The following is a 12,903-nucleotide window of genomic DNA, read 5'->3' as shown; positions in this document are numbered from 1 at the left end:
TGCTGTCAGTGCAGAGCCCTACACAGGGCTGGATCTCAGGATCTGTAAGATCATGACCTTACCCGAAGTTAAGAGTTGGATGCTTAACCAACTGAGCCACCCAGGTGCCCCTAGTCTTATTTCTTAATTTAAATACTCTTAAATAGCCTTAGCTTATTACACATAAAGGAATAGTTTTATTTCCAAAAAAGATTTCTACCCCAATGAAGTAATTATTTTTTTTACAAATAGTTTGTCAAATTGCTTTCCACATAACACCCAGTGCTTCCCCACAAGTGCCTTCCTCCATGCCCATCCCCACCCCCCGCCCCCATCCATCAGTCCTCAGTTTTTGTCAGCATTCAAGAGTCTCTCATGGTTTGCCTCTCTCCCTTTCCCCCACCATTTCCCCCCTTCTTCTCCCCCATGGTCCTCAGTTAAGTTCCTCCTAATCCTCCTATACGTGCAAACATATGATATTTGTCCCCCAATGAAGTAATTTTAAATAAGAAGGGTGATCCAATAACAAATATTTTAAAAGGTCACCAATTGTCATTAATAGATTAATTAGATACAACTACAAACTAATTATTAGTTTCTTAATTTAAGACTATAGTGAAACTTTTTTCTACATTCTTCACAGTTCATTCGGTCTTGCCCATTGAAAAAATGAATGTTTCACAATAATATTTGGCATTGCCATTATAAATTATTCTGAAATTTAAATAAATTTAACCTCAAGTGACCTTAGTGACTTCTCACCTCATGAAACATTTGCATTTTTAGATAAAAATTTTCCTCTTCTAGTAATTGAAAAGAACAGCTCTTGAATAAGTTTTGACTAAATGGAGGTTTTTTTTTTTTTTTAAGCAAAATAACCAGGCTTAAAATGAACTATTAAAGTATAAAAATAACATTACTCTTCCTGAATGTATGAATGTACAGTATTTATTAACACACTGTATTATGTTCAATAGTTTTGTAATTCTTATAAATGTAATTCATTATTCTATTGCTTATGTTAATATGTACCTACATTCTTCCCTTTTAAAACACTTATTAGAGGATTTAGAAGATTCAAGCCATGACAGCAATGATCCCATTGGTCTCCTCATCACTGTGTCCCGGGCCTAGGACGGCACCTGGCACATAAGAGATGACAAATATTTGTTAAGTAAATGATTGCTAGAATATATGCCCCTTGAGGAAAGGGAATAGATATTTGATGGTTTATTTGTTAAAAATCTGGCTCTTGGATTCAGATATGTAGTGTGTGAATTCTGGTTGCACTATTTATTAGCTCTGAGATCTCCCTAAACTTGCTTCCTCACCTGCAAAATGGAAATAGTAATAGAATCTGCCTCATACAGTTATTGTGAGGATTAATTCTCATAAATATTTGCACATTGGGAGCCCTCAATACTTGTTAGCTGCTATTATTGTCATCAACATCATCATTACCTTCTTTATTTGTCTCACTCTCCACTTATCTCCTGTTCCAAGCATGTAGCATATGCTCAGCAAATATTTGTTAAGTGAAGAAATGAATCTGTGAAATGCAGCTGCATCTGCATATACAAAGAGGCTTGACTACCCTTAGTATCCTTTTAGGCAAGATGCAGACAAATAGCAATTAAACAAAAATGACTCTATAAGTTCGTGTGACTGAATTACTCTTATTTGAACCAGCTGTTTGGAGATCAAGCCCCCAAATCCTCACCATTCTCTAGTCTTTACAGAATAGGTGTTCTTATATTTCCTTTTGGGGAACTTCTTTTAGTGTGCTAAACTTCTTTTAGCACAGAGGTTTGTTTCATTTATATTAAAAGGAACCTCCAAATCCTATTTAGGAACAAAGTCACATAAGGTGAAATCTGAAAACAAATGAACACAGATTATAGAATGGGTAGATGTTAGAATTCTCATAATATTGAACTACATCATCGAACAAATCCAGTTTGCAGCATTTATTTTTCTTGCAATGTTGCTACACACCGAAGTGTCATAGTGAGAATCATTACTTCTACAATCTAATTTAAACCTAAAGTAAAAATTGTGTAAATAGCAACTAAAGAGTTATATTTCTGTGAACTACTTCATTGTGAGTGGACAACAAAGTAAGTCTCAGATTCTGTGGCTTTGAAATATTATTTTGTCACTGACTTAAATCATTTTAGATCTTATATTTATAATATTTCTCATCAGAAATGTCTTATGGTAAATGGTACTGAGAAGTTTTCTAATTTATTTTGAACATCACTATGGAAAAGTGCTTTTAGATTACAGAGTAGCCTTGTTATATTGAAGGCTTTTATTAGTATGTTTTTTTTTAAATATTTTTATTTATTTCTAGGAGAGAGAGAGAGAGACAGCATGAGCAGGGGAGGGTCAGAGAGAGAGGGAGTCACAGACTGAAACAGAATCCAGGCTCCGAGCTGGCAGTCAGCACAGAGCCCGACGCGGGGCTCGAACCCACAAACCGCGAGATCATGACCTGAGCGAAAGTCGGACGCTCAACCGACTAAGCCACCCAGGCGCCCCTTATTAGTATGTTTTAATTTGTAAAAATGAATATAAATTTCAGCAGCAAAGAGTTTTTTTTTTTTTTTGGTTAAGACAAATTTATTTTGTTTTCAAAAATTTTTAATGTTTTATTTATTTCTGAGAGAGAGAGAGAAAGACAGCATGAGTAGGGGAAGGTCAGAGAGAGAGGGAGACACAGAATCCAAAGCAGCCTCCAGACTTTGAGCTAGCTGTCAGCACAGAACCCAATGTGGGGTTCGAACCCACGAACCATGAGATCATGACCTGAGCCGAAGTAGGCCTCTTAACTTTCTGAGCCACCCAGGCCACCCAAGGTAAGTTTAATAGTGAGCATTTTAACTGGGTGAAGAAAAGAAGGAAAGCAGACCTACACAACAGTTACTCTTAAATTTTTCCCTTTGTGTGCATTCTTTGTGCAATAATTTTATTTCCACTGTATTTTCCAGATTGAAAATAACACTTAAAATCCTTATAAAATATCCATAAACCTTTACCCTCTGCATCACACTATGTCCCACAAGTGTACTGAAAAAAGAACCGCAGACTAACCAGGAGTACTTACTTGTTCAAAATGTATACTCTGGACCCTCACCAAGAATTTACTTCTGATATTATGGGATGTGGCTCAGTAATCAGAAAGAACAAAGGTGCCACGGTGGGAGGAAAGAAAACAAACCAATATTTGTTCTTCTATCTACAAATTTAAAAACATCCTTGTAGTTGCTTCTTTTCCTTCTTTGCCTCTTTTTACTTTCCCTGGGCTTGAATATGGAGCTCTAAAGGGTTCTCAGATGCATTCCTAATCCTCTTGGGGATTCCAGAAACAAGCCTCTGCTGAAGCTACTTAGTCATTTTTACACTGGACGAGGGTTGCTGAACTTCCAGACCTTAAACTTGAAAAGAATACCAGAAAAATACCAAATTTAAACCACATGTAAATCATCTCCCTCTAATATGGGACTACTACATCTAATGAGATGACCACTAATATATGTTAGGCACTGAACTAAGTGCTTTACATACATTATCAGTCGTGTCTCCATACCAAAAATCCCCAAACATGAATACTTCCCCAAAAGTGAGATGGGCAGGTGGTCTGATTCTGAATTTGATACTGACTTTTAATAAAATCTGAGTTTTTATTCTTTAGGAACTTAAGATGAGCCCTTTAAAGGTAAATACAGACTGACAAAGGTGGTGGTGAGAGAAGATCCTGATGTTCAAAGAATGATTTTCTGCACACTACTCTCACCCAACTTCACTCAAGTTGGGAGACTCCAACACTGCCATGAAAAATCTATCCAATACTCTGACCTCTCCATTCCTTGGTCTTCAATGACCTTCTCCACTTCAGTTAAACTAACCATTCTTATATTTAACTCTGGTCATTATAGCATTCTTCTGAAATAGCAGTTTAGATATTCCCTTTGTTTGACCACAAACTCCTATCTTTTAAACCATCCTACTCAAATAATCTCCTTTTCCAGCCATAAAAATATCTTATAGAGCTTCTAGTCCATTGATTCTCCTTTTTCCTTATGAGCCTTTTTCTATTTTGACTTCTCACCTTAATGGCTTATAGTCCATGGTCCACTTCAAAATATTTTTTCTAAACTGCACGGGCCCATTGTCTTTTAAATGCAGTTGTGTGGAAAACTCCAATGTTGGATGAACAGATGACTGGCTTCTCTGTGACTAACAGATTGTTACCCCTCTAAACAAATCATCATCAGCCACAACTGAACATCCACACCATTCATCCGCATACTATGTAATCCTAGACAACTTTCCAGATGTTATGATTTAAAGGTTAAAAAAAATCATAAAGGCATTAAGAGAAAATGAAAGAGAATTTGTGTATAATTGTAGACTGGGACTTGAGGCACAAAAAGACCAGACACTACAGAAAAAAAACGATTGACATTTTTGCCTCCGTAAAGATTAAAAACTTCTGTATGGATAAAAGCCACACACACACACACACCAAAACCCACACCCACACCCACACCAAAACCCACTCTTTAAGCAGAATGAAAAGACAGAATGCAAAGTGGGCAAAAATATATCACATATAACAAGGATTATTAGCCATCATTTATAAAGAACTACAGATCAATAGGGAAATGACAAAGATTCGATAGAAAAAAAAAATACCTGGTAATTTACAAGATAAACGTAAATGGCCAATTTTATATGAGAATATGTGCAACCTTCCTGCTTATCAAATAAACACATTAGTTTTTTTTTTTTTTTTGTAGATTAGCAATGATCAAAATAATGAATCACACTTTTCCTTTTTATTATCCTTTAGACTTTCAGGAGCATTTGACACTGTTGACCACCCCTCTGACCAAGAGCATTCTGTTGCCTTGGCTTTCATTTCTCTGATTAGGCCCTTAGTTCTCTGGTGGCTCCTTCTTCGCAGCGCCTCAAGGATATTGCTGCATAGCCGCAAAGCAAATGCTGTGCTTGTCACTGAACGTGTTCTCCTGAGGTGACTTCGTTAGTGCTATTGCTTGTAAATCTCTTCCTTTTGAGCTTTGGTCAATATACATAATAGCTTACTGTTTATTTCTATTTGGAAGTCTTACAGGCACCACAAACTCAGCATGTCAAAACTGAACTCATCATTCCCCCAGCAGACATGCTTCTTTTCGTATCTTCATTTTCTCTTCTGATGATAGAAGATCCATACAATTACCCAAACAAAAAACCTGGCCGTCAGCCTTGATGCTTGCTATTCTATCACCCATTCATTTAGGTCCTGCTGACTCTCCTCATATCAAAATATTTCTTCCATTTCCACAGCCTCACTCAGGTCATCATAACCTAACTAGTGTTGCTTTAGTCTTGTCATCTCTAATATATGCTCTGCATCACACAGCTAAGATTCACTGAAAATGCAAATTGAATAATACTATATTCTCTTTTTTAGAACCATTCTTTCCAAGGCTCTTTTACAAGGTTGAGAAGGCTCTCCATAATCTGGCTCCTGCTTCTCTCTCCAGCCTGATGTCTTTTTACTTACTATTCTCTAGCAACATTGGATTTTTTTTTTAATCTCCGATTTTTTAAAATGTTTTTATTTATTTCTGAGAGAAAGCGAGAGAGACAGTGTGAGCAGGGGAGGGGCAGAGAGAGAGGGAGACACAGAATCCGAAACAGGCTCCAGGCTCTGAGCTGTCAGCACAGAGCCCGACATGGGGCTCGAACCCACGAACCGTGAGCTCATGACCTGAGCCGAAGTCGGATGCTTAACCGACTGAGCCACCCACGCGCCCCGCAACACTGGATTTTTTGAAGTCTTCAAATGTACCACGTATCTCTTGCCTTTGTCTCTGCCTGGAACCTGGAAAACTATTCTAGGTGCCCCCAACCTTTCCCCTTACATATCATTCTATGCTCCCCAACCAGAAATGGCTAACTCTTACATTTTTCAGGCCTTAGCCTTTTGAGAATAGAGACTGTGTTTGTTGTTTGTGAGTTGTATCCTTGGTCCTTACTACAGAATCTGGCACATGGGGAGTGCAGAGTGGCTGAACATAAGTGAATGAGTATTGTGTCAAAAGCCACAGCGCTGCATGCTTTGCCAGTGGCCCTGTAAAAGTGGTGATGATTTAAGTCTTACTGTCACAGACTAGACTAGGCCAAATTGGTTCCCCATATTGCTAAGACACAGCATTCTCCCAGATGTCTGCTCATGTAATTAAAAAATACAGCTATTTATTTGGAGTCAGGCCAGTCCTTAGACTCACTCTTTACTCTTTCCCTTACTGTTAAACCCAGCAAAAGTGGGTCAGAAGTGTGGAAATCTGGGAGATACCCAAAATTCCTTATGTCTAAAAACTAAAGAAAAATCTTTTCATCAGAAAATTGTTTTCTCCTCTTGGACTTGTATTAATGTTAATGGCATCACCAATCAGCCACCTTACAAAAGTAGAAAGCACTCATCTCTCTTTCTCAGTCCTCCTATCCGAGCTGCAGGTAAGTGGTGGTCTCTGTTGCCTGGCAATTTATTCCTCCCTTCTCCATCTCCACAATAACTGCTTTGATTTAACTCTCAACACACACCCCTGAATTTACTCCTAACTAGTCTCCTCATGTTTCATCTCCTCTCCTCTAGTCTATCCTCACACCACCTCCATCAATCTGACTGTGTTAGGTCCAAACTTAAAACTTCTGATGGCTCTCCATTATTCCAAGAGAATAAAACCCAAGCTACTCCTTAGCAGAAAGACTTCTATTTGGAGGACCTCATTTCCTGTAACTTCTCATCTCAATGGTTCTGGTGCTCAGCCATACTAAATTTCTGCCATTCCTTGAACCTGTCACACTGTTCTGTATTCTGTACCTGGGGATAAGACCTTATTTTTCTGCACGGAATGCCCTATTTTTCTCAAGTCGTTACTCCTGGAAATAGTTCAAGTTTTGCTTCCTGCAAAAACCATTTCCAAACACTCAAGGTAATCTGGTGACTCCCTGTTGTGCATTCATAGCACTTTGTATGTTTTTCTAGTGTAACACTAACACATTGTTCTGTAATGATTTATTTGCATGTTCTTGTGGAGACTGCTACCTGTTCATGAAAACCATTGCTTAAACAATTGTAACCAAGCACATAAATGCTCAGTACATTGCATTTACTAATCTTCCTTGTAGTTAGGTGTGGTCGTTTGACTGAGTCTTTCCCAAAGCAATGAGTGTGGGACTGATTGGTGTCATTTCTAGCCAGTTTCTTAAGGAAATGGGTCCATTCTTATCCCTGTCTTCCTGTAATCCAGCATATTGATGAACCTGAAGCCTAGCTGTGACCATGCAGGTAACAGTATTCCCTAGGTGATGGCAGAGAAACAGAATGAATGGGACCTGGTCCCTGAACACGGCTGTGTGGGGCAGAGCCATGTGCCCATCTGGAGTGCCCACCTTGGACTGTTATGTGTCAGAGAAATAAACTTCTTTATCCTCTATGCACCTGCAGTCTTTTGGTTAGAGCAGCTTAGCTTCACCCTAGCAATACAGGGCTGTTGTCCTTTTGTTTTGTTTCTATCTTAAGAGTAGAAGCTGACAAATGTTTTGTCTTGTGTCCTGTGACAAGCATACAGTACTTAAATACCAGTGGGATAAACCTTGAAGATAAAATGGTCCCCTGCCTATGCCTTGTGGAAGGACCAGAGACAAAGGGGTAACAAGGGGTCCAAGAAAGGGGTAAGGAGAACAGTACACAGTAAGAAGTGTTTCATTTATTATCAGGTCGGGATGTCTTTGGAGACATGTAGGTCTACTTATAAAGGATCTGAGAATCCTTAAAGAAATGAAACGAGGAAACTAGATCTCGAATCTGAAATCAGAATTGAATGAAACATTGGTAACTTCTCTAAAAGGAAGGGAATTAATGAGGATCATCAGGTCCACCAGAATCATCATTTAGTAATACTCATACCGAGTGGATATTGGTCTATTTCCCCCTTGATAATCCTGCATTATTGGTTTACTGCGTGTGGTAGCTAGTTCCCAAATACAGATACTTTCTCTCTCCTTCACCCCTGTCCATCCTCATCTTTGGCCATGCTTCATGGTATGAATATTCTTAAAGATAGTCTCTCCCACCTGAATGTGGGGTGAATTCATGAGGTTTTTTTTTTTGAACAGAGTATGGTGGAACGGACACTACCTGCCTTTTGAGGCTAAGTCATAAGTTCTGCAGTTACTGTCTGGGATTCTTGAAGTATTTACTTGTTCTTTGGATGCTCCCTCTTAGAACTCACCACATGCTGGAGAAAGCCTGATACATGGAGAGGTCATGTGTAGCGCTCAGCTCAAGCTGAATTTGCAGCCTGTGGAGCTGAATTGCCAGCCATGAGAATGAGCCACTTGAGGTGTCCAGTTCAGTGATCTTTTAGATGAGACCAGCCCCACTTGGAATCGGACTGTAACCATATGAGAAATCCCAGGCAAGAACCTCCCAACTAAGCTCAGTCAACCTATGGAACCATGAAAGATAATACATTGTTGTTTTAGGCCACTAAGGTTTTGGACGGTTTTTTAATGCACAGACAGATCATCAGAAACACTAAAACTGATATAAACCCAAGTCTGCATGATGTTGTGAGGACTTTATGAGCATTATTTGGATGGTTTGGGCTACTAAAGAACAATGTCTCTCAGAAGCCAAAGTAATAGCCCTACTTTTTCTCAATTTAATGCTTTCCTTTTTTTCTCTTACATTTCAAAATCATTATAAAAAACGTTAAATGCTTGAGAGGGCTTTTCAAAATCCTATTTTTTTTTTCAAATGTGCTTATTTCCGGGTAGAAGAAGACATGAAACTACTATGTTCACAACAAATAGACTTAAGTTAGGCTTAATCTTCTATGAAAGGATAAGTTGGAATGGAACAGTGAGTCAGAAAGGGAGTGCAAACATATCAGACTGATTAATGTATATTAATGTATAGATTGCAATTGGCAGCATTTATGACTAAATGGACACAGGGGATGTAGTCACAGGTATCCAATGAGAAGAAGTTATCAAGACCTAGACACATTCCCCATTAAAATTAGATTATTCCCATTTAACCATCACTCAGTCTGGGGCACCTCCTTTGACGTGCAGAACCAATAATTTACTTCCAGAGGAAAGTATCCTAAAGGTTTAGTAATCTTAGAGGAGGGCAAGATCATCTGGATTCTGAAGTAACTTAAAAATACATAAAGTCTGAATTTAAGGAGCTTAATTTCAAGTCTCAATTTCCATCCATTCTTTATCTTCCATTCTTTATCATTCTTCCATCCATCCAATGCCCTGTGTCTCAAAGTGGCTCTTGGTCTACCAATTTCAGTATCTTGACTTATAAGCATTTCCATGTATGGAGTCTTTCCTGAGCCTCCATTAAAACCTCTCTGTCCCATGTCTCATTCTTTCCATGATTCTACTTCATAACCAGTTAGTTACCTATTTGAAGAAAAACCTGAAGATGACTCTCGTGCTCAAGTCGTATGGATTCTATGTCCGCATGTCTTTGGATCCTATCCCCTCTCTTTCCTTCTACTCTCATCACTGGCACTTAGGCCTAATTACCTTTTGCAGAACTATAATAATGGCCCTTAAGCTGTATTTTCCCTATCTTCAGCCTTTCCTTCATAATAATATATTTTACTCATAACTGGTAGAGCCATCTTTCTGAAGTATTGTGCTGATAGTTTATTTCCTTCCCCAAACCTTTAATCCCCAGGGCTTAAAGATACACACAGACACATCCATGCACATTCAGAAAATCTCTCCTTTGCCTATATTTTAATGTTCTCTGTCATCTCATTACTACTTATAACTTTATTTTTCGTATTTGTTATTCCTACCCATCATGCCCCTACAAAACTCCCTGCTTGCCAGTGACAGTGCTTATGAAATATATTCTATACTTCTACTCCCTTGCTCATGTTGATGATCCTCAATGAAATACTCTGCTTCCCTTCTAGAACTCTTTACTTCCTACAGATCTCTCAAGGTTTAGCTTAATGGATTTCCCATCCTCAATCCTTGAATGTCCTGTTGGACCTTGTAATCAGATAGAATCAGTTATTAAATTATAAATTTTTATCTCCCAACTATTGTCTTCTATTCTATTAATAGAATATGTTGCATATGTAGTTAGTGCTCAATAAATACTGCTGCATGGACGAGGGTGTTATTATTTCAATATGTTACTCATTCTAGATAATATTTACATCTTACCACTGGCCATAGACAGACTAGTATGGGGAAAGCAGTAGTGAGAGAAGGGAGAGGGTTTTTTTTTTTTTTTGGTGGAAAAATCTGAATTAAAAATACTACAATGTCTGCCATGCCCACGGCTCTCCTCTCTTCATGTCATTCATTAAAAAAAAAATCTTTTTTTAAAATGTTGATTCATTGTTGAGAGACAGAGAGAGACAGAGGATGAGCAGAGGAGGGGCAGAGAGAGATGGAGACACAGATTCTGAAGCAGGCCCCAGGCTCTGAGTTGCCAGCAGAGAGCTTGACAGGGCCAGAACCCATGAACCATGGGATCACAACCGGAGTCGAAGTTGGACACCTAACCAATTGAGGTGCCCCTCATGTCACTCATTTAAAAAGACAAGTTTGGTTAGGTGTTCCTGTCAATGGTGAGAAAAAGAATCTATCTATTTTCACATTTAGTTCTTATTCATTTATATGCATTCTCTTCCAAATCTTATACTATGAGATAGCTTCATCTCATCCATCCTAATAGCTACGGGTTCTCTCATTTGTCTGCTCTTGCTTTTGGGGTTTAATATTTTCTATATATCTCTCCCCTTTACAAACATTTGGGAATTACTTTGTTTTGGTATATAGTACCGGGCTTTCCTGCCTATGCAAGGACCAATCACTTGCTATTTTAAAATATTTTAAAACTTTCCTTCTTATCAGTATAAGCTTACCTAAATCATTTATAACATCAATAACATCATTATTTAAGTAAGTAAATAATCCTAGAAACAGCAAGCTAAATGAAAATCTTACCTAATTCATGACACAGAGCCTTTATATATATTTTAGGGTTTATTTATTTGTTTTGAGAGGGAGGGGAACAGAGAGAGAGTGAGAGATTCTCAAGTAGGCTCTATGCTGTCAGTGTAGAGCTTGATGTGGGGCTCAAACTCACAAACCGTGAGGCCATGAGCTGAGCTGAAGTTGGGCACTTTACTAGCTGAGATACCCAGGTGGTCTAGTGTCTTTATATCTTTTAATATGTGCCTCACATCCAAGCCCTTTCTACTCCTTATATAATTTTCTGGTTCAACTTTATGTTCTTGTGATGCCTTCATAATGAATTCAATTAAACACCCAAGTGAAAGTTTAATCTTAATGAAAAAAATTTAACAAAAATAATGCAAGGAATTAATTTATAAATCACATTGTTTCATATCCCTTCAGCACACCACCTTTTCCCTGCTGATACTGGTGCAATGTAGCATTTTATGCTGGAATATATAAAAAATAAACCTTTTTTATTAAAATAAAATGCCTCCTAAGCTGGTAGAATGAAACGTATTTTAATATAGATATTTTAATTACCCTTAATTAAAATCTTGCAGAGACTCTCATTCATGTTCTATGCAAAGTACATATTCCCATAATGAAAGAAGCAGTTGGCTTTAGGACTTAATCATTTCAAACAATGCCTCTAGGGGCACCTGGGTGGCCCAGTTGGCAGCCCCTGACTCTAGACTTTGGCTCTGGTCATGATCTCATGGTTCTTGAGTTTGAGGCCTGTGTCAAGCTCTGCACTAACAGAGTCTTTCTGCCCCTTTCCCGCTGGCATGCACACACCCTTTCTCTCTCAGTCTCTCTCAAAATAAGTAAATGAACTAAAAAAAAAAAAAAAGGATAAAATAAAACAATGCCTTTGACACTATAATCTCAGATTACTTTATAGACATAATCTCAGAAGTTTATTATTTTATGAAATAACTTGCGACACATTTCACAGAATGGCCCTTGGAGGAATATTGGGTAAAGACAATTATCAGAATTTGGAGGATAGGTTAAAAGGATCAAGGAGGTGAAGTATGTACATTTAGCACACTCAAAAGCATATATGACTGAGCTCAAAATGGAACTCAAGATTTCTTATTTCAAATTTTGTTTTCTTAAAGTTTATTTATTTTGAGAGAGAGAGAGCGAGCGGGTGAGAGCGAGCCAGTGGGGGAAGGGCAGAGAGGGAGGGAGAGAGAGAATTCTAAGCAGGTTCTGCACTGTCAGCACAGAGCCCAACATGGGGCTTGAACTCATCAACCATGAGATCATGACCTAAGCTGAAGTTGGATGCTTAACCGACTGAGCCACCCATGTGCCCCATTATTTGTTGATTATCCTTCAATAGTAAATTTGCTTTCACTTATTTCTAAGTTGGTGGCACCAATGCACTGAAGTTATTAATAAATTAACCAGGTATTTTAAAAGTGCCTGCCTACTTTGTGCCAGGCACCGTTCCAGATGCTTGGAGAGATATCTGAATAAAACCAGCAAAGCTTACATTCCAGTGTCGGGGGGTGCAGGGGAGGCCAATAACAAATCATCAACATAACAAATCATTCAATACATAGAGGGTTGGACTGTCATAAATGCTACAGAAACACAAAACAGAACAGAGAAGGGACAGAGATGCAATTTTAAATGATATAGGCAGGACAGGAATTGAAGCGACATCATAAAGACCTGAAGGAGATGATAGGGTGAGCTCTGTGGATATCTAAGGGTGGAATATTCTAGGCAGAGGCCAGTACAAAGAAGCTGAAATCAATCATTCATTGCATGTCAGTCTCTGCTGAAACCAGGATGATGACATAGTTAAAGAAAAACTCTATGGATGTGATACTC

The 12,903-nt window shown here is 38.3% G+C and overlaps 1 protein-coding gene across 7 annotated transcripts in view; it reads right to left on the bottom strand.

Moving 5' to 3' along the window:
- Positions 1–12,903, bottom strand: part of ARB2A (ARB2 cotranscriptional regulator A) — a 413,025-nt gene that overhangs the window by 57,263 nt on the left and 342,859 nt on the right. Inside the window, exon 11 of one of the 7 annotated variants that reach the window (XM_077755320.1) lies at positions 3,395–3,416. The exons of the other annotated variants lie outside the window; for them this stretch is intronic. Coding sequence (XP_077611446.1) covers positions 3,412–3,416 — 5 coding nt within the window. The 3' untranslated portion in view covers positions 3,395–3,411. Of the gene's footprint in view, positions 1–3,394; positions 3,417–12,903 lie in introns of those variants that run through there. 7 annotated transcript variants of the gene reach the window in all.

This window comes from Crocuta crocuta, unplaced genomic scaffold, assembly GCF_008692635.1.
Source record: "Crocuta crocuta isolate KB4526 unplaced genomic scaffold, BGI_CrCroc_1.0 scaffold42, whole genome shotgun sequence".
NCBI classification, from domain to species: Eukaryota; Metazoa; Chordata; class Mammalia; order Carnivora; family Hyaenidae; genus Crocuta; species Crocuta crocuta.
This window is presented reverse-complemented; position numbering and strand designations above follow the sequence as displayed.